This window comes from Pinus tabuliformis, chromosome 3_1 (assembly GCF_031772625.1).
Source record: "Pinus tabuliformis cultivar Carrire ecotype Pingquan chromosome 3_1, CPIR1, whole genome shotgun sequence".
NCBI lineage: Eukaryota > Viridiplantae > Streptophyta > Pinopsida > Pinales > Pinaceae > Pinus > Pinus tabuliformis.
The window spans coordinates 748169703-748193278 of NC_142301.1; the positions used below are offsets into that span (position 1 = coordinate 748169703).

The 23576-nt window shown below is 39.5% G+C and overlaps 1 protein-coding gene across 1 annotated transcript in view; it reads right to left on the bottom strand.

Moving 5' to 3' along the window:
- Nucleotides 1-8385: 8385 nt before the first annotated feature.
- Nucleotides 8386-23576, bottom strand: part of LOC149189530 (DNA polymerase delta catalytic subunit-like) — a 42473-nt gene continuing 27282 nt past the window's right edge. Inside the window, exon 14 of the mRNA XM_089410265.1 lies at nt 8386-8474. Coding sequence (XP_089266391.1) covers nt 8386-8474 — 89 coding nt within the window. The remainder of the gene's footprint in view (nt 8475-23576) is intronic.

Sequence of the window (23576 nt, forward strand, 5' to 3'; positions counted from 1 at the left end):
CCAATAGTGTGTTTTCATGTTGCGTAGCAGCTCTTTGTCACGATTTGCCTTCTCCAACAATCTCTCCAAGTGTGCATTCACACGGATAAGCATGGACTCCCGGTCAGCAGGCAATGGGTCACCGGGCCTCCTACGATTCAAAGTTCGATCATTGCGGATCCTCCATAGCTCATCAAGTTCTTTTTCTTCTTCTAATTGTTTAGTGCGCTGTTCTAGATAAGTGACGTTCCATTGAGCCATTTGGAGCTTTTGCTGCAACACGAGGTTCTCCTCCTCTCTCTGCCTGATAATCTCATAAAAATCTGAAGAAGGAGAGCGGGCATCACGACCAATGAAATCATCATGTGTATCACCAGCTCTCTCATCCTCAATCATGGGCTGCTTGCCCTCCTGTACTGCCTCTGTTGATGAAGAATGCGAGGCCCCTTCCACCAGGTGTGGAGATAACACTCGCTGATCTGAAGAAGATGACGAGACCCCTTCCACCTGCTGTGGAGAAAATACTCGTCGAGCTGCTGCAAATAAGGTCCTAGGACCTCTCTGATAGGTGACCCGAGGTGAAGAAGCCACATGTCTCGGAACAATAATCTCGGGCTAGTGTGATGGACCTCCCACCTCATGAATGACCTCTGGCTCTGGCTGTGGCTGTGGCTGTGTGAAGAACTCACGAGAGATAAAATCTGCCCAAGAAATGCCCTGCTGACTCAGCTGATGGGAAACAACCAGCTGGATGAGACCATGATGACACAAGCTCCTGAGCTGCTGAGCTGGGGACTGCCTCTGAAACATAGAGACTATCCTCTGAATGTCATGAAAGAGATAAGCCGGGATGTTCATCATCCTCACCCTGGTGAAGTGCATTAGCATGCGGATGTGACAAGCAAATACCCGTGAGAATCTCCCCTCGCATGTGAAATAGTGCATGATAAGCCGCATGATAGGAGCATACTCCTCTCGGAGGAATCTGAAAGGAAAGTTCCCTGACAAGTTGTGTATGTATGTTGGCCTGACATATGGCTCAAAATATACCAAATCCAGCCACTTGCGCTTTGGCCACACCTCACCCACATTGGGTATCCCGGTAGCCTGTGAGATGGCCTCTGGAGAAAACACAAAATTCACTCCTGCAAGAGTGACCTGCCCGTCATGAAGGTGTAAAACAAATAGCCGGGCCAGCTCCCTATGATGCTGAATCTGTGCAAGCCTCTCGCAAAACTGATAGCATGACATGTACTGAAAGCAAGTCACTGCTAATGGGCAAGCCTGCAACTCTGCCAAGGATGTGGGCTCTTCTCTCTTGTGATGACCACTCTTGCCACCCTTACGAGGCCTCCGCTGTGTCTCAACCTCCGTGGATGAAGATCGGTCATCACCTTGCTCATTAGTCTCAGTGGTTGACATGATGTTATTGAGCAAGGTGGAACAAATAAGCCAAGATGACTGCTGCCTTGCCTGCAAAAATGCTGAGAAGTATGCTGTTTTCAAGGGGAAAAATCATGAGGGAAATGTTAGGGGAGGGAATTTACATAAGGAAAGGGAAAATATATATAAACAACAGGGAATTTTGAAGGAAATATTCACACAATGTCAAACATGTCATTCTATCTCTCATCATTTGCAAATCAATACTTTATTAGGGAAAATGTGTTATGATCACCAAGGGAAAGGACAATATAAATTTTCATGATGGAGGGAATGAGGGCATGAGCATAGGGGAATAGGGTAGCATCAACCATGAACAATTTACAGGCTGTTCCTTTTTATTTTGTCTTTGAATGTCTTTTTATGAACATACTCTGTTTTTTTTTTTTCAACATTTTAAAATGGCCATTGATGCTAATGGGAAATAGGGATCTTGTTTATTTGATCGTAGGGGATGGGAAGGGTCCTTATGACAGTTTGAAAAGGAAATGGGATAGCATGTATCAAGGGTATTTAGGGAAATGAGAGGATAAAAGAAATTAGGGTTTTGGGACAATGAAACCTTTTAACAATTCTTGCCAACCATATTTTATAACAGTAGTTCCTTTGACAGTGCTGGCAGCTTCATAAATGCTTTTGTCATAGGTGAAATAGGGTTTCATTTACATGCTTTGACAGAAGGGAAGGGATATCAATTGCATAGGGATTTTTAGGAAGGGATTAATGAGCAATTGAATTAGGGTTTTCATGAGAGGAATAGGTAGGAAAACAGAGTCTAGGGAAAGGGAGATGATACCATGTTAATGCACAAACCCTAGCACAGCAAAACTGCTCCTTTTTGATAGCTAGCAGCTGGTACATTTATAAACCTTGTCATGGACACTTCTCACAGCTATCTAACCTCTGATTTTTATACAGCAACATGTCTTTTTTGCTCATGTCTTTTACTAGGCTATGCATAATTACATTACTCTGTTTTTTATGGTATTCATGTGCATGCCTTTGCTATCATTTTTCTTTCTTCTTTTCACAATGTTTCTTTTCATTTTGCTGTGTTTTTTACATATATTTTGCTGTGTGTAATAGTGTATGGTTTGGGTAGGACACATGGTAGAATTTAGGGTTTGTATAGGGTTTTAGGGTTTCATGGAATTGGGCTGGGGTTTTAGCATTAATTTTGCAAATGAGATTGATAAAAACAACATTCTAACATTTGTGAATTTATAATGGGAAAAAGATGGAGGGAAACAAAGGAATAATTAACCTTGAAAAGCAAACAATACTCTAACATAAGCTTGCAAAACAACAAGTCACTTAACCTATCTTTTGATAATTTTTGCATGATAAAATGAACACAAACCAATCATTGAATCCATGGCACCGTCATAAAAGTTGTTTGGGTGTTCTACCTTGAAGAAACCGCAAGCAATTTGGAAGAAATTTGAAGTTTTGATGAATTTCTGGGTTTGCTGGACGAGTGGTCGCGCACCTCCTTCGAGTGGTCGCGCACCCTTCGAGTGGTCGCGCCCGACCAAAATAACAAAGAAATTTTGCGCTGGAGTGGTCGCGCACCTCCCAGGTGGTCGCGCACCCTGGTGGAGTGGTCGCGCACCCTCCAAAAGCTCGAAATTTGCTGCAAATTGCCCAAATCGCTCTCTTGCTTCTCTCCTTGTAATTTCTTGCTCCCAAATGCACAATGAGGGTCTTCAAAGAGGGAATTTACCTTTATATGCTTACATTTGAAAAAATTTAACTCAAAAACCCACTTTATAATGTTTCCACTTTGACATTCTTTTTTAACACTGTTTTGGAGTCATTTTGTCCTGAAATTAGCTCTTTGAGGCGTTTGACTTCGTTCTTTTTGCAGGTTGACCATCTGATGGGCTGTGGCGAAGGAACCAGGGTTGTTGCCGGCACTTTTGAAAACTTTTGAAAATTTCTTTATTTTTACAAATTTCTCATGACCTTGGACTTAAAAACAGGGTTTTTAAATCCAAGGCATTAAATGACCTGTAGCTGATGAAAATAACATTGAAACAGATGTACATACTTCCTTCTGGCTTGCTGGGCACTCACTGGGTTTGGACTCATGACCTTGGAGTGATTTTTGACTTAAAACCCTAGACCTAAGACCATGGGACCTCAAGACAAAAACAAAAACAAGTATGACTCAATTTCATTGTGGTATGATTTAATCCAGCTAAGCCAAGAAGGGAACAAAGACCAGCTCCTCCATTCAGTGTTATGGCATGCCTAGTGGGATGCAAAATTGACACTGATGAGACATCTAACTATGCATATGCAAAGAGCTATCGATCACTGATGGAGGGCTCAAGACCGACACTAACATGCCCCATCAGATTTGGATGTCGGAACAAGTAAGGGAGTGGGCAGCTCTGCTAAAAAGAAAAGGAAGGATGCAGTAAAGCAGGTTGCGCAGAAGTTGGCCACGTAGTGGAAGAAGGAATCCACATAGAAGGCTTGGATGGAGAAGGAGCACGCTGCTAAAGAGAAGGCCAAGCAAGAGTAGCGTGAATCACAGAGAAGCAGTAAATCACCTTCGCCCGTGACAGAGGAGGAAGAATAGTCTAAACAGGGCAGCAGAGGAGATGAGGGGTAGAGCATCCCATTTCGGCTAAGGAAACGTGGGCAGGAGTAGTAGGAGGGTCCCTACAAGAAGCAAAAGTTGGAAAAAAACACAGGTTGATCCCACGATCTTGACAGAGGGCGATCTCGATGAGATTGGCGACAAAGTCCAGGAAACTACAACTAAACTACTGCAACAATTCGAGCAACAGTACATGCAGATGTTGGGGAGCATACAAAAGGATCTACACGAGCTGTAGATCCAAAATAGAAGGATACAGGTGGGCACAGGTCAAGCGAGCACAAAACAAGTGAACCTGGCACTAGGGACGAGTCAGGCTATAGAATTGGTTAGTACATAGAACCTTTGCAAGGTTACTCTACCGAAAGGGTCCCCACACGCAAAATCGACTGATGACCAAATCATCTTAATTACCCTTAAGTACATCCTGCTAAACATTTAAATGCTCCCTAATGAATTTCTTCATGCACTACATGCAAGGGTGATAGAGGAATTGAGAGCTCGGGAGCAGCGCGCTCTCAATTTGATCAGCGAATACAAGGTGAACAATGAAAAAATGTTCACTAAGAAAACACAGGCATTAAAGGAAAAAGAAACAATGCATGCACATATTTCTAGGTTGGAGGCCACAGTAGTAGAGGCATGCAAAAAAGTGACAGAGTTTCACATCCCAAAGGACGCACAGCCAGAAGCCAAGATCCAGAAATTAGTTGCAGACATGCACAAGGTGAAGGTAGAAGTTAGGTGAGTTCAATTCGAACTCAATATGAAGATCACAGAGCTGCAACTCAAATTACAACCTACGACTCCGCCCAAGGTCAAGGAGCAGCGTGGAGCCACCATCAAGGAAGGAATGGCCACTTTGGATGTTGCAGTCGCTAACTACACGACTTGTTTGAACAGGCGATGGAGTTGGTCACAACTCTGCAAGAAGACCCAAACCTGTAAATATTGAATACAGAGGTTTGCCAGCTCCAGAATAAGTACGAAAAGGTCAGGGAAATGGTGCGCTCAATTGCTAAAGCGCAGCGCCTCGCCAAGATGTACGAGGGGAAGCAGCTCCTCGCTCAAGTTGAAGCAGCTCATAAGGAGTCCGAACTTAAGGCTAGGTTGGGACCTTGGTTAGAAGAAGCTTACCAAGTATTAAACAGCATTCAAGAGAAGATAATGGGCTTGCAAAAAACAAGGAAAAAGATGAAGCTGGTTGCGAAAGGACTAGCTACAAATCATCTCGTATCCTTCTTATCATGCAATTCCTTGGGTATTATCGCAAGTTTGTTAAGAATTATGGGAGAATAGCAGCACCTCTAACAACATTATTGAAGAAAGATACATTTCATGGACTCTAAAAGAAACAAAGGCCTGTGAACATCTTAAAGAGGCAACATGTCAAGCACCGATCTTAGCTATGCTGGACTTCACAAAAACCTTTATTGTGGAATGTGATGCCTTAGGAAATGGAATTGATGTTGTTTTAATGCAAGAAGAAAGACTCATTTCTTTCGAAAGTCGTCCAATCAAAGGAAATTATTTACGCAAAGCTATTTATGAGAAGGAAATGTTGTCAATACTACATGCACTTAATAAATGGTGACCCTACTTAATGGGAAGACACTTCAAGGTAAAAACAGATCATGATAGTCTTAAATACTTTTTAGAACAAAGATTGTCTTCATAAGAGCAGCAAAAATGGGTCACAAAGATGTTAGGTTATGACTTTGAAATCATATAAAAAAAAGGGAAGAAAAATGTTGTGGAAGATGAAATATCAAGAAAGGATGAGGATGTGGAAGAATTTATTTGTGCCATTTCTATTATCCAACCATATTGGATAAATGAATCAAGGGATGAATGGAAGAATGATGAAGAAGTGTGGGCACTCATTCAAAAGTTACAACAAGATCCAAGTACATCTTATACATTTAGTTGGAAAAATGATTTGTTATGGTACAAATATTTCTTATACCTATGTAAGAATTCCCAACTCAAACAAAATATTCTTATGGAATTGCACACTTCTCCCTTAGGAGGCCACTTGGGATTTTTAAAACCTTACCACAGGGTTAAGAAGGAATTTTTTTGGGATGGCCTTAAATCAGATATTCAAAAGTTTTTGGTGGAATGTTTGGTTTGCCAACAAAATAAAGTTCAAACAATTAAGACCTCGGGTCTATTACAACCTTTATCCATTCCAAGCCAATGTTGGGAGGAGTTTTCAATAGATTTTATCACAGTTTTACCCAAGTCCAAAGGAAAGAGTGTCATCATGGTGGTAGTTGACAGACTTACCAAGTATACACACTTTTGTGCATTATCTCGTCCATTTAAAGCCAGTACAATTTCTACTGCATTTATGGAAAAAATTCAAAAGCTAAATGGAAACTCAAAGATTATTGTAAGAAACAGAGATCCCATTTTCATTGGAAATTTTTGGACATAATTATTTTATTGCCTCGGTACTTAGTTATCTCATAGATCATCTTATTATCCTCAATCTTATGGGAAAACTGGTATAGTAAACAAATTTTTGGAAGGATATCTTCGTTTCTTTGCCTTTGATAAACAAACACAATGGGTCAAATGGTTGCCTCTAGCTGAATTGTGGTATAACACTTCCTTCCATACTGCAGCAAAAATGACCCCATTTATGGCACTTTATGGATATCATCCACCATCCATCACATCATATCTAAGAGAAAATTCAAAGGTGCAAGCAATGGAAGATCACATCAAGCATCAACAGTGAGTTCTCCAACTCTTAAAGGATAACCTCACTTTGGTGCAGAATAGAATGAAACAACAGGCAGATCAACATCACAACAAAAGTAGTTTTGATGTAGGTGATTGGGTATTTGTATGGCTACAACCATATAAAAAAGTGTCCCTCAAGTAAGATAAGAAGGATAATAAACTATCACCAAAGTATTATGGTCCATACAAGGTGTTGCAAAAGATTGGTACTATGGCATACAAATTGGAGCTTCCTACAACTTCCCGAGTGCACCCAGTTTTCCATGTTTCATATTTAAATAAGGTTATAGGTTACAAGCTCCCAGTTCAAACAATATTGCTAGAACTTGACGAGGAAGGAAAAATCATATTGGAACCTAAAGTAGCCACAGTAATAAGAACTCAATAGCTACGAAATTGATCAATTTCAAAGTATCTCATCAAGTGGAAGAACTTACCCACTGAAGATTGCACATGGGAGGATGAGAATTTTATATAGAAGCATCAAGAACTACTCAATCATTGAGGAAAACACTTTTTTGAAGGAGAGGGGCATGTTAGGTCTTTATAATACTAGTGATTCCCCCATTACTATAGTCATTGTAACCCTTATTGTTATTATTATGTCCCTAATGTCCTCGTATTGTTATTGGTGTGCCCCATAGAATCCCACTATTGTTATTGTTGTGCCCTTATATTATTATTCTTGTGTCGGCTTTGATTATATTTTTATTCCTTAGACTCCTTTATGTAGAAAGGAGGTTTAGTCATTTGTATCATCCAAGAGTTGTTCATTTGTGTAATTTAAAAGAGGTTTACCCCTCGAAGAGGCTGATTTTGAAGTCATTGATTTATATTTTCTATCTTTTTGGGAGCTAGTTCATAACAAAAACTTTCTTGGATATATTCACTGGGCATTTGTGATATTGTAGGTTGGTTTGAACCTAACACGCCAACAGAAATGGTAGCTACAAATTATCAAATAGTCGTGTTGCTATTGTTTAAAAACTCTGCAAAGTTGAGTTATTTAGGCATCAAACATCAGTTGAATTTACCAGATGTAGATCTCGTTGCAGTCTTAAACTCACTTGCATGTGGAAGTATAGAATTATTCTCAAATAGCCCAACAATACAACATTTACTGCAGCTGAAAATTTTGAATTCAACAAATTTAGGTCCAAAAAAAGGAGGGTTCAAGGATTCCAGTTTTAGAGGTTGTTGAAGAGATAAAAGTCACTCAACATTTTCATCAGAAGAATCGATGCAATGTAATTGATTTCTACATAGTTCACATCAAGAAGAACTAGAAAGTTTTACTTCAAGAAAAATTGGTGAGTGAATGCATTGAACAAGTTTAAATGATACTCAAGCCAGAGAAGGAAGCCATAAATTAACGAAATGCTAAATTGATAGAAAGGCATTTCCTCGAAGTAGACAAAATGGATGCTCAAAAATTAATATATCAGTTGTGAGAAGCCTTGTATTTTAGAATCATTTGATAGAAACCTAACAATGTGTTTTGGGTGAAAGCACCCTAGGGCTTTGGGTTAGAACCCTAACAGAGCAGAAGCAAACTACAACAAGAAATACTCAAACAGTTCAGGCAAGATGATTATATTATCAAACTACGTAAGAGTGACCATACCTGTATTCCCTTCGTTCGAGTAGGTCCCATAGGGTTCAGACCCTCTGCAATTCCCGATGTTTTTCAAACCTGAAAATCATTCAATTCAAACATACATAACAGTATAGAAGTAAAGCATGTTCATGAAATTGACTTTATGTCATATAAGCAAATGGTTGATCATACATCAAAATGACATTCATATATGAATTAAAACATAATTTGATAAATAGACATATTTAATTTCGGAAACAATACAACATTTCATTTATTGCAGTAAGTTATAAATAACATGGAGAGAATTCACCTGAGTCTTTCTCTGGCTCCAAGCAAAATCGTCCTTTGGGTTCGTCCTATCCCAGACTTCAATAATATTCTTCCATCACCAACACTATGATATCTCAAGCAAAAGGAAGGATATCTATAATCAAGGAAACAAGGGTTTCCTGAAGCTTGGGGAAGTGCATGAGGCACATGGATTCATCAAACTCAATCAAGGATAATCTCAGTATAATAATTCTATCTCTTCTCCTCTTTTTAATGCCTTCCCATAGATGTTTATTTATACCTCTCCCAATTAGTTTTTTAGTTGGGAAATAGTTGGGCTACAGGCAATAGGAGGTAGTCAACAGGTAAAACCTGTGAACTTTGCCCAAAATTAAGGAAATTTAATTTTTTAAGTGTTTTAATACATATACGCGAGTTGGGTATTGACTAACCCATGTGTACACACTTTTATCTCAAGGAAAAGTAGCATACAGGGAATAAAACACTGTTTTTTATATATTTGGACCAAGTCTGGAAGGAGGGGTTACCCTAGGCAATAAACAAAGCATCATATATACCAAGAGTGCTAAATGGTGCTATAACAGATTCCCCCTAATAAATGAGTTCAGAAGGGATACATGATGGCCGAAATGTATTAAGTGTATGGAAAGAATCATGCCGAGACTGGGAAGGACTTAACCAGAATTCAGCCTGCCAAGTCATCAAAAGAGATCAGAAAGAAACTGTTGTTTGAGGTGGGCATACCCATGCTCAAAGAAAGTAAAGCATGTCCGCATAATAAGTACAAGTAGATACAATATGTATACTAGTATAAAGCAACTGAAAGTTCATAATGGATCATCTCATCGTGATCAAAAAAGTACATGTTTAAATATCACAGATAAGAAGACAATCAATGATGTTGAAGGATGAAATTGATCACTGATGTCAAAAACTAATCCCAATAGTACCAAATGAACATGATGGAATAAAATGATACTACATCACAACTTGGATGCTAGCATATAAGATGTCGTTATGAAGAACTACAACACATAAGATGGGTGGTGTCAACTAGCATCAACAGGAGCAACTAACAAGTGAACCAAAACATGCTTATGCAACCCAAGGTCTTCATCGACTGTCGCGGTACATTTCTACACAATGGGAATGAATGATTTGATGCTGACCACGTGAGAAATTGTTTGATTACTAGTCATTGATGTATATCATTAAAAAACAGGAGACTACTCACTGATAATGATAATGAGAGTCAAGGTACCCACTACAATCTAACAAGTGCGAATGAATGAGCTGAAGTCGAACACTTGAAAGAATCTATAAATCAAGAGACAATGATGGTTTCCCATTGTCAATAGCGAAGGAATCTGCCACTGATGACTACAAACCCCAAGGTACTGCCAAATGGACTCTAGATCTTTTTCCCAGAGCAAATGAGTTGTAGTCGATAGGAAAAGATCTGCTAGAAGGAAGGCATTAAGGCATCCTTCATCAATCTAGCGCGAGTGTAACCTGTAGGCCAATAATGTGGAAGGAATCGGATGAAAAATATGTAGTAGCCCAACCGAAGCACGTTTCCGACATACACAAGATGTAGCTAGTGCACGATAGAAACCCTCTGAACCAACCAATAATGAAAGCTGACATAGAGGCGAGGAATCCACCAATAGGGTCAAGTGGAAACCAAGTCACTGCACAAATCCCAATGTGTGATAATGAAATTTGATGTCGAACACAAGGTAAACCACTTAGTTAAAGACCCATGATACTAATCGATGATAAGCACAAGGTGACCTATCAATAATGAAAATAGGGCCAGGGTGTGGCTCTATATCTACCCTCAGAGCAATTTGTCATGTCGATAAGGACAAGACCCGTTAGAAAGAAGTCAATGGAGACCTTATCAAATTGACATGAGCAAAGGACCAATATAAATGATGTGATGACAAACATGACACTGACAACCAGGGATGGTCGACTGAATAATAGGTCAAGAGACACCGCAGATAGGCTAACTCAGGTTTACTTCCCTTGAACAAAATCACGACTCAATGATAACTATATGGTAGCATATGATAACTCTGTATAGTTTTGTCATGCAAGAGGCATAAGAAAAATCTCCATATGATAGGAAGAGGTAACTAATCGGAGGAGTACTGACTCAATAACAAGATTGAGGCGCTCCTAAGTCAAACTAAATCCCACCCTAATGGAGGAGAGACTTTCTTTTGAGTGCTTTGTTCAAGGGCGACACGACTGACTCTAGCTACCAACAAAATATGGAAATGTCATCCCGTTCCTACTCTTTTTGGAATATATAATTTTTTTGTCTTTTTCTTTAAGCTGGAAAAAGAATAAAAGAATGTTATATTACAGTGGAAATAACGAGTGTCAGAGAAACAAATTATCTAGTTCATGGGAGGGGAACATTCCTATGCTCAATGTAGGGAGGCGAAACTGGTCAAAGACACTCAAAGGGATGCTCCTTCCACAGGTAAAAGGATGCGTCAAGTTGTAGAAGTTAAGTGATTGCATGGTTGGCTTTGCAAAAGACATGGTCAAATAAGTGCCTTAAACACGAGTCCAAGTGAAGCTAGCTCAAGGCCAAAAGGTGCAAATAGTCAAAATGAAATGTAGCAGGACAACTCAACGCAAAGGAGCCTCTAGGGTATAAGGCCAAAAATTAGTGCAGAAGAAAGGAAAATGTGTCTTCAACGCATCAGTCATGGTGGGACTAAAGAGGATTCCCAAGCCTACTTAGTATAGCAGCATGGGAAACCAATGTCAGTGAGGATCTAACTAAGATGCCCATGTAAAGGATGGCTCTACCATCGCATCATGATTTTAAAAAAATCGGCGAGTGAAAATGGTTTGTTGACCAAGATATGATGGGGTTGACCCTACAGCTAATGTATCGCTGAATGGAGGCTAGTATGCACGATGCAACAGAAAATGGTTTTCCCTAACCTAAATGCTAGTGAGAGAATGATACCTGCTATGATGGGTCAGCAATCATGGGACCAAAACAACGTCTCAAAGAAGTCTCCAAAATTTCTTGTAAAAACAACCCACTCTCGAAAATCCAAGCCCACTTGTCAAAAGATCCATGAGACAAAAAGAATTTTTTAAAAAATATTTTGCAATTTCAAAGTTACATAATGACTTTTGGACTCACAGTTTTTTCATTTTTGTTTGGAGCAAAGAGTTGTGGATCAAAACGAAGCAAGCTTTCCTCTAAAAAATTGGACCATTTAAATCACCCTGTTATCACTTAGAACCATAGTTCATGTATGTAATGTTGTCCACAAGGTTCATATAAATGTTTTCAGTTTTGTGAATAGGTTTATATGTGTGTGTCACTTTGAAATGTGAATTTCAAAAGGTATTGATGTAAGTTCGTGTAAGAAAAAATCGTTAGATACCCTCCATCATTGTCAGTTAAGACATGTCATGTCATTAGTACTTTGCGCAGTTTCGCAGCGCATGTTTGTTTGGTCAATTTAGCTGCGCAATGATGATTCCGTCTTTTCGCAGCGTACTGTTTATCAGCCATTTCGTAGCGCGTTTTGTTAAATTTGAACTGTCCGCGCTACGAAATCGGGGTTTCAGGGTTTTTGTAGCGCTTGTTCTTGGAATGTCAAATCCGGGAGGGGTGAGTCATAGGTCCGTTCATGTTTGTCAGTTGATGTCATCTCCCGGTCATGATAAATCATCATTCCGCCATAAGGTCCAGAGTCATGCATATGAATGTCAGCTTAAGGGATTTTACGAGGTATGGTTATGTCATAATGTGTTTTCATAATGTGTAAACATGTTTGCTGTATGAGAAGCCCAAGTTCTCATTTAAAGGGATCATTGCAAGCGAGCCTGCACTCCAAAGTCGAGATTGTTTTCGCGCTGTAGCTGCCATTAGTTCCCTGTGTGAAAATATTCGAAGCAAGATGGAAAAGAGGGAACATCGATCCGGTAGGTGCTTGAGGACAGAGCCGGAGGGGCTTGATGTTACACTCAGGGATGAAGGTGTCGCAAGAGCCTTTCAAAATGCTGGTTGCTGGAGGTTCTGCGAGAAGTTGAAAGGAGGACATGCAGAGGTAACGAAGGCTTTCGCATTGAATTTTACTGGACTGAATTCAAAGGTGTCAATGTTAGAGTTTCCTGTGTCTCCTGAAACTATTTCCACTGTCACTGAAATTCCGAGGGGAGGTCAAGAATGGTTCAAAAACTTTAAATTCAACATGAGTCCCTGTAAAGAATTTTTGAAAGAACCTTATGTAAATGAGGACCTCACCAAAGCGGTGCCAAGGAGTTACATAAAGGAACATTATGCTATGCTCCTCACATGCATCCAGAAATACCTAACATGCGAGGGAAGGTACAATAAAGTTTACTCCTACCACTTCAAACTTTTGTTGCATTTCACAGGTAAGGCTTCAATAGATATACCTTTCTATTTGTTCAGAAGTATTAGTAAAATGTGTGATAAAATCCAGTTAAAGAAAGATGGTTGTGAAACATCCTTGTTTCATCATGGTTTAGTAAAGTTGCTGGTGTTGGATGGTTTACAAAAGATTGGCAGAGATCCGGCTTTCCAAGCAAAACAGGCCTCACTCCATTGCCTGTGAGGGAAAGGGAGGAAAGGAGTGAAGAACCCACTCTGGCTGAGCTCAGAAAAGAGGTGACAGACCAAAAGAAGCCTAAAACCAAATTAAGGAAATCAGAGAAGTCTGTGGCAGCAAAAGAGACACCTAAATCATCAGCAAAGGAAACTCCTAAGCCATCATCTAAGGAGACATCTCAGTCATCAAAGCAGAAGATCCAGAAAAAGAAGGATGAAGCTAAACCAAGTGAAGTTGAAAAGATTTCAAGGGTGAAAACCAGAGGTCAACTAAACAAGGAAAAGGGTAAGTCAATTACTGTGGAAGAAAGCCCTATTTCAAAAGGCAGTTTAAATGACTTACTTGAAGCTATTGAACTTGAGCAAGATCAGCCAATACAGATTGAACCAATAGAGTTTGAGCAAGATCACCCAGTGCAGCCAATGCATATTGACCTCACTCAATCTTCACCCGAAAGTACAAAAAAACCAAGAGCTTCAAAAAGATTGAAATTTGAAGAGCCTAGTAAAGAATATGCTTTCAAGCCACGTAGACCAGTCACAAGAAGACAAATGAAAGAAGTGGAGAAAGCGCAGAAAGAGAAGGCACCTTTAGAAGTGCCTAGTACAGATGTACTTGAGGTTTTGACCAGAACAGTTCAAGCAGCCAAAAGTAAAAATAAGGGTAATAGGGTTATCATCAGTCAAGGTGGAAATGTCATTGCTATCAAGCAACAAGCAGGAACAACACAAGAAGAAATACCTCAGATTAAAAATGTTTCTAAGGAAAGGGCAGTAAGATATGCAAATTATAAAAAGGCTGTAATAAAAGGCAGAACAAGTCTAATGAGCCAAACTGACTCAGTGTCTGATGCATATTTGTGGACGGTGCCAGCTCTGAAGCAGGCAAAAATCATGAAACAAATGAACACAAGCTTAAGAGCAGAAAACAAGGCTTTAAAGGAAGAAGTTAGCAGTTTAAAGAGGAAGCTAGGCAAACTAGCTGATTAATCCAAGGGGAAATTTGCTTTTCAAGTTTTGATAAATTTTGGCTGTCATCATTTTGAAACTTTTTGGAGCCTTTACACCTGTACAAAATAGCTGAAAAGATCACGGAGTTAAGTCATCAGTGCTTTAAGACTCATATGCTTTGTTTTGATTACCTTATGTGAAAAAAATGAAATTGATGCTGAGGTCAGCAAATCTTAAAAGGGATGACTCGAGGCCAGCATGGAGATTATACAAAGCTATTCAGATATCCAAAAGGTGACAGGTGTGAGTATTTAAGGAAAAAGTGAAATTTTTGTCTTTTGTTAAAGTCTTCCTAAAGTTACTTTATAGCCGAATTATTAGGGTTCTGGTAGGGTTACCGAAAGTTTGAGTGGTACACCTGTTCAGTTCACAAAGTGTCCAGATCATAAGGCATATTGAATTATGCATGGTTATTAGAAGAATTAAATGGCTTGGAGCATAGTCTTTTAATGCATGAAGACTAATGGGAGGCAGAGACCGTGTAAATAGGGCACAGATCCTTATCAGTTGATGAGTCATTCACATATCAAGTATCCGAAGCTGCTCATTCAGTGAAGGTTCCTCCAGCATGTCTTGGCTATTACTGAAGTGATACAGGTGTCAAATTTCAAGAAAGCATCAATGCACACGAGGAGATAGACTTAGAGTTTCAATGGGAATGGGACTCTATGTTTTCACAGCGCAATACCTTTGTAATTAATTAGTTTGTTTAGATATGGATAAGGCAATTAATGATAGGATTTCGAGCTCCCTTCATGCTTGTTGAGGAGTCTCAAGTAGTTGTACTTTTGGTTTTCCTATATATAGAAATGACTCTGATGTAAAAAAGGTTGGAGATTTTATACAAAAACAGAGTTTATTTGGGCCAATGTAAAGACTTATTACAGTAATAGTAAAACAGTGGTTGTTTCTTCTCAAGATTCTCAATGGATTATATTGTTTAAATGTGATAGTGTTTTATTTTCTTAATGTTCTTTTACAGCCTTGTTATAGCACAATCACTCAGAATTCATATCTTATGCTCTGACTTCCTGTGTGTTTGGCAAGCTGTGGTTTTTGTGAAGTATGTTTGAACATCTAATGCAAAGAGCCTTGACTTCCATGAAATGACTGTGCTTTTGTTTACTAAGTGTGTGAGACTCCATAGCCCAATGAAGACTAATTTGATATGTGTCCAACCAGCTTTGTTTTTATAAATTTGTAAAGAGTTAGCCATCTGTTGTTGTGATTGATTTTTATCAAAAGTCTGTGAGAGAGCCCTCTCTGATCAAGGAGGATAATCCTTGGTCTAAAGTCTGGTTGAAAGAGTTACATGAAATCTTGCTTGGCTGCAGCCCTTAGTACTGATTTTGTGATAACACACCCCAAAGTCTCTAGGTAATCCTCAAATCCTACTTGTAATTCTTTATGATAGTTTTTAAAAGTTCTTTCAAAGTTTTGACCATGGGAAACTATGCCCAAAAATTCAACTTTGTGTCATGAGGGTTGTATGTAAGTAACTCGAGTATATGACGACCCTACACGTGTCTGTGTCTAAAGGGAACCTGCATGTACGTGAGTTAAAGTTTTAACATATAAATTAATGATTGAAACTTCAATTGTTTGCAGGCTATCACTTGGAGAGAAAGATATCATACTGCCATAGATAATGAGGTAACGAATGATCAAAATGCATTGGATGCTCTAAGAGGCTGTGGCTTACTCAAATTTTTCAAAATGCCAAATATGAAAGCCAATATGCACATGCTACAACTTTTGATCCACTACTCGAGCGTAGAGGACGACGCTTTCATGATCGACCAGATGCCTCTACGAATTGAGGTCGAAGATATCTATTTCATTACCGGTCTCTCCCAAAGAGGGGAGTTCATGCACTCGATCGACAGTACGAGAGGTAGTCTTTCGGTGGAAGACTATGTACATATATATTTTCTTAGACATCCAGAGAATATTGGGAGCCAAATTCCAATCAAACATGTGGAGAGTCTATCCTTGAGGATTTTGCTATTTACCATTGCACGGGTAAATGGGTCAGTGTCCCTACATCAAGCGTCACAAGTATCTATGAGCCTGGTAGTGTAATGTCTTACCATAGTATTTGACTGATGCATGCCTCTTCTAACTAACATGAAGAGTCAATTGACCTCTATACAGAAGGGTCAAATGAAGAATTTTGGATATGAACCATCTTGTGTTCATTCTTCTTTGAGAAACTATCTGGGCTACGTCCCAAAGTATAAGTGTACATCAGCAGCCCTAGAGATCCATGAATGGGTAGATGGGTGGACCTGATGAAGCACCTCGGGTGCGGTGACATGCCCAAAACAACCTTTGATGATGATTTTTTCACCTGGTGGGATCAATAGATCATCGTGGTTGATGACTACCTATATGCTGGCATGGATTTCCAAGGAGATCCAAACTTAGTGTTACCACCAAATGCGGCATGGGGAGACATAGGTAAAAAAATTGGATTTTTTAATAGGAAATGAACTTAAAAAAATATATTTTTATTAGACAAAATACTGACAAAATATAATGACCATGTTCCAGATGTGGGTCTAGTGAGACCTGATGGATTTTTGAGGCACAGGCATTGCGAAAGAGGGGCCGAAGAGATGGCAACAAAGACAGAGAGAGTTCTTTATGTTGTTCAGATAAACTTGGTGAGACTAACTCACCAAGTACCTATGATAGCTGTAGAGGATCTGCCTAAGGAGATGCAGCGCCGTGTGGTAGGGGTACCATGGGACTAGGTCCGGATACCTCGGTGTGTAGCCAATGTTGTGGTTAACTTTTTAACCACTCATCCTGAGCCAACTTGATAGATAGATCTATGTATGACTGATTATGGGCATAAGCCCAAATTTTGAGCGCATCTTGTCCCAATTTTGTATATTATTTTTGAACACTCCATCTATATACAGGCGATTTTATGATATATATATATACAGATTCAATTTTTTTATGTTATTTAATTTGATGAATGATTAATGTGCCAATCTAATTCTTGATTAGAAATAGAGTCTGCTAATGAATTCTCAGATATTGGAATGTGAACATATGTGATATAAATAAATAAATGATCATTGCAACACTCTCACTCTCAAAAATTGGCGATATAAATAAGGATCGCGAACCTGATAAGTGTTATTTAACTGCGATGCCACCAATTGTGAATCTAGATAAACTACCAATGAATCAATCCCATAAGATATTACTTCGGATAGTAAATTAAGAATGGCAGTATATTCGGAAATGTTGTTTGAAGCAGGGCCAATACATACTCCCCTCGACACCATCAATAGACCAAATGGATAATAAATCACCCAAGCCACGAAAGAAAGATTCTGAGTGTGCCTACTTGCACCATCAGCGAATCCGAAATATATCGAATTGTCCATCAATACCTGCCAAAGCAGATCAAAAAATATCAATATCACAAAACGCTAAACAAATATGTAAAAAGATACAATATATACAAACTAGCAATTTCTCGGCCGAAGCCTAAGAAAAATACTTCTTAAGGTAAAGCCCATTTCTTGGTTTCGCCAGCTTGTTCCCTTCAAATTCAATTAATTCATAAGCCCCTTTTTTCAAAACACACTTGACTATAAAGGAACCATACCACATATATTTGAACTTGCCCACCCCCAAGGCGTCTTTGTCTTGGTCATAGATGAAGACAAGGTCGCCTTCAGAAAAAACCTAAGGATGAACAGCTTTATCATATTGAGTTTTAATCCTCTTCTTATCAACATCATTTATTATGGCTGCATCTTTATGCTACTCATCAAGATGTTCCAAAGGAACAAGGCGTTCTTCGAGACTAGATGTCTCCGGAAGAAGTTCTACAGCTAGCTTAAGGGATGGAATTTCACATTCGATAGGGAAGATAGATTCCAACCCATAAACTAATTGAAAAGGAGTAAAACTTGTGGTAGTCTTAGCTAAGGTTCGGTATGCCCAAAGTGCCAGATACAACATGATGTGCCAATTGGATCGAGTTTTATCAATTGTCGTTTGCAGGATGGTTTTAAGGGATTTATTCATGGCTTCAACCTACCCATTGGCCTAAGGATAATATGGAGATGAATGCTCTAGCTGGAAGCCCAACTTGAGAGCCAATTCGATCATAAATTGATTTTGGAAGTGGCTGCCATGGTCAATGACAATCTATCTTGGGGTGCCAAATCATGAAATAACCCGGTTGAAGAGAAACAAAGTTGTTGTCTCACTATCATTTTTGAAAGTAGGAATGGCCTTAGCACACTTCGTAAAGTAGTCTACGGCCATAATGATGTACTTGTGATAACCTACTGAAGGCGGATTACAAGTAGTAAAATCAATGCCCTACTTCGTAAATGTACCGATAGTGATAATAGAAAAAAGTGGAGTTGGATGTGCGTGCATTTTTCAGGTATAAACTTGACAAGGATGGCAACATTTGACCACTTCAATACAACCTTTGAAAATTGAAAGCCAAAATTAGCATGCTCGCAAATTTTTCGGGGCTATTGCAAGCCCTAATAGATGACCACCACAAGATCCACTGTGGCAATCATTAAGCACTGACTCGACTTCCTCCAAAGTTAAGCAACGCCTAAGGATTGAGTCAACCCCTCTGCAATTTAATGTATCACCAATAATAACATAGTTTTTGGCAAGGTGACATAACTTTTGACGCTCATATTTGGAGAAAGTAGGTGGAATCTTCGAAGTCTAGAGATATATAATGATATCTTAGTACCAGGGATCCTGTGAAGAAATCAGGAATAAATGTTCGTCGGGAAAATTTTCCTCATAAACAATATCTTCCTCACAAGGCAACTCTGACACCAATTCCGCAAAAACTAATGACTTCTTAGATTTAGCTAAAAAGAATTCGAGATCGAACTCTTGCAAAATAACAACCAATCGATTATACTTGCCCTCAATCACTTGCCTACTGAGGACAAACTGAAAAGGATTGACACTCGCTAAGACAAACATTTTGTGAAGCAGACTGTAATGATGAAGCCACTAGCATGGACAGCCGCCAAGGCCAATTTCTTGACGGGAGAATAGCGTAGCTCAAGTCCTACTAAGCCTCGACTCAAGTAGTAGATTACATGCTCAGTGAGAGCATCATTCTCCTGAACTAGAACCATACTGATGGTTGATTCTGCCACAACAAGATACAAAAGGAAATCTCTGCCATAATTTGGTGGACTCAATAATGGGGAAGAGGTTAATTCTTTTTTCAAAACATCAAAATATTGTTGTGCAAAATCATCCCATAAAAATGGAGCTCCTTTCTTAAGCAAACACATAAATCCTTTGGTAATCTCGATGTAATTTGCTATAAATCTCCTCAAGAAATTTACCTTTCCTTGGAGACTTTGAAGTTGATGAATGGAAGACAGGGAGGCAACTGAATTATCGCCTCAACCTTGAAAGGATCAACTCGAATCCCTTTAGTCGGTACAATGAATCCTAACAGCTAACCGGATGTGACTGTAAAAACACACTTATTCATATTCAACCGGATTTTATAAAAACGACATCTCTCAAAGACTAACCGAAGGTGACTGGGATGATCAATTCTCTTACGAGAACAAGCAGCTAAGTCATCCAAGTATGCTTTGATAACATGTTTGATGTCATGGAAAGCATAAAGCATGGCCCACTGAAAAGTAGCTCCAGCATTTTTAAGGCCAAAAGGCATCTTCTTGTATGCAAACATGCCCCAAGGACAAATAAAGGTTGTCTTTTGCTGATCCTCTGGACAAATATTAATTTGATTGTAACCAGATAATCCATATATGAACGAAAAAAATTCATTACCCACACATTCATCAACAATTTGATCAATAAAAGGTGTGGAGTAATTGTCTTTTATACAATCTTTATTTAAATCCCTAAAGTCGATACATACTGAGATCGTTCCTTGCTTCTTATCTACTAGGACTAGGTTGGAAACCCACTCAGTTAGAGCAATGGGGTATATGAAACTGCCTTAAGCAGCGTTCCAACTTCAGTTTTAATAGTTGCAACTTTACGAGGATTGATCGGTCGAAGTTTTTGATGAATAGGTTTGGCATTTTCATATGTCTTGATCTCATGCTGGACTATAGATGGATCAATTCCAGGCATTTCCTCATAATAACAAGCGAACACATCTCAAAATTCTTTGAAGAGATCGGTGTAGATTTGAATTTCTTCAGGGGAACAGTCAACTCCGATGAAGACATTTTTGTTTACGTTAGGATTCATAGAGATGTTCACAGGTACAGTTCGTGAGATAACTGACATGTTACCTTCGACAGAAAATTGTACTGGAGCCAAAGGGTTTGAAACTGTATAAACATCACTAGTAGACAGATTGGACAAACTAGATTCAACTTCATGCAATGGAGGGAGAAAATATGAATGGTGATGTAAATCATCCCATGGTCGATCCACACCCATCATTGCTTCCAAAAACTTTTCTTTAGATGGTAAGACTGTATCCAAGCAATCTAGAGCTGAAGTAGAATCAAGGGTCCAAGCCGGAGCCACATCGCCATCTAACTCCTCTAGTGAAAAAGGAGTGGGATGGTTGTCTATAGAGTTAATGATAGATTGATAAGTGAGTTCCACTACAAACATGGGAAATTCCATTCCACCTACCTGCCCTCCATCTAATGTGGTGGTAGATGAAGGTAAGGGCCAAGGGTCCGAAAAATAACGAGTTCGAAAGAACTCTTTCCGAGAAGGTCCCCTAGAGGATGAAATCGCATTAATTCTAGCTGTAGGAGCAGGGAGGTCAAATATACCCATTAACGAAGAGTACATCCCAACTCCTAAATTCTCAATAGGTTGACGAGGATTGTCCACCAATGGAATGGTAGAATCCGAAGTTGCGTGAGAGTCACCTGGAGAATAATCTAACTGATCAACTCTAACAATCCTCCCCTCATGAGGAAAATAGAGGATGCAGAATAATGATGAAACTATGGCATCCATATCATAAATCCAATTCCTGCCTAAGAGGAGGTTATAATCTAGGTTCGCATCGACGATTTCTACCTCAATATTCACTACCTTTCCCCCAACACAGATAGGAAAGGTCAGGATAATCCCGTGCGACCTATGAGAATGTCCATCAAATGTCGTCAAAAGAGTTGGTGAAGGAACAGTTGAAGGTGATCCAATGGCCTTCCAACATGACATAGACATCACTCATGTGGAAGCTCCCTCATCTATAATAGTTCAAAAAATATTTGTCTTTCGGTATGTGGACTTTATCTGGAAATTCATATGGCGAGGAAGTCTCCTTTTGGCATTCAACATATCAAAAGTGAGCACTAAAGAATTCTTTGGGTCTACTGCGCCAATTGGCGAAAGCAAAGCACTTCTCTGAGTAGGGCACGACTGGAGTACCCCCAATGCTGACATAGAATAAGGACTTTGAGCCAGATCTTCTATAATTGAGTAGTTTTGGGCTACCCTAGCATTAGGGTTAATAGTCTAGCGCTTTGCGGAGCCTTTCAGTATCTGAGGTATAGACTCAAGAGAGGACCACTCAATATGAAGTGGTTATGTGGCTTCAAGAACAGATTTAGCCTTAAATGTTTCCGATTCACCATAATCGTCTCGCGTAGTGACGTCGATATGAGAGCTCATCATATAAACATTTGATGAATTTTTCCCTTCTTGGTTTTCCCCGGCGGAGGTACCAGCATTAGAATTAGTTCCAGCAAGTAATTCATCTCCTTGGGGAAAAGGGTTAGTCAGAATAGCTTGGGAGCTAGAGGAATCTTTCTATACTAATAAGCGTTGAGCATCTTGCATCTTAGGGCAGAGGTGAGTCAGATGATCCCCATTGCATAACTTGCATGGAAATTTTACCTTTTTCTTGGATTCTTTCCTACCCTCTCCAGCATCATTTCCACATTTATTTGCATCGCCTTTTCCTTCCTGGTTCTTCTTCTTACCTCGTTCCTTCCTCTTCCCATTGGATTGTTGATTTCATTTGGGGTTAGTGGTCTGGACAGCGTTTATAGAGGTAGGTTCGGAAGGTGTATGTATAGACGGTGTTGCCTGTGTAGAAGAAGCAGATTGTAGAGACAACTGTTGTAATTGATTCAATAGGTTCACCGCGTTCACATCAATCGATCTAACTATACCATCGGCATGGGGACCTATTTTCGGTTTGGCTAAAATCAACCTTAGATCTAGGAGCATTAGGTAGAATTTTCTGAAGAACCACAGACTGAGAATATATCAGTTCCAATTGTTGAGTTTTGAAAATGGCATGCTCTTCCGTATAAACACCGGAGAGAGACACATCCTTTGAGATCTTAGGTTGTAATGATTTGAGAAACCATTCGAGAAGGAACTCTAGCAGGATTTCAGATTTGATAAGCCTTGCCCTCCTCCTCCATTCCTAGATGTGATCTGAAATGTGAGTTGTGGTGTCTTGCTGAAAGTTAGCCAGAAGTTCAGTTCTGGATTCATATCGGACAGGCAACTGAAAATGGTTCAAAAAGACATTAGCCAAATCACAAAAAGAAGTATAGGTTCCCCCTGGAAACTCTATATACCATTTGGCTACATTTTCGGTTAGGGTGCACTGAAATAACCTCAACCTGATCGAATCATCTATCAGGGAGTTGGATGAGCACCATAAGTGAAATGTGGTTACGTGGTCTCCTGGATCTTCACCACTTTTCCCTTCAAATTTTGGGATATCCGAGGGAAGTTTAGTTGGGATTGGAGGCCAAGCCAGATTGTACCGAATTGGATCATTTGTCAATTTAGTTAAGTCTAACAAGTTCAACATGGCAAAAAAAGGGAGTCATGGTGAACCTTGGGAATTCCATCCAGTGCGAGCGGGGTTCCCAAAGGTCTGAAAAGAATGACCTGGATTTTGAAAAACACCAAGTTGCCTGAAGTAACTCGTAGAGCCTACCAAACCAAAAGGTGCTCCTTGTGGTCCAGCAAAATTCAGAGTTTGACCAACTCTTGCCGAAAATCCTCCGTAACCAGTGAAGTTACCCCCTAACGAAGTGTTAAAAGGAGTTGATAGCCCCTGATAAGGATTCCATGTGTTAGAAAAGGGTGGAAAATTCTAAAACGAATTAACTGAAGAATATGACACATTCCCTTGTTGGCCAGAATAAAATTGATTCCCAAATCCTATCCCACTAACCACATGGTTTATCCAACTCTGGAATGGGTTATTACCTCGACCTATAAAGGAAAAAGGCATTGACCCTACTATTGGATTGGAGTGTGGTATATGACCACTTCCA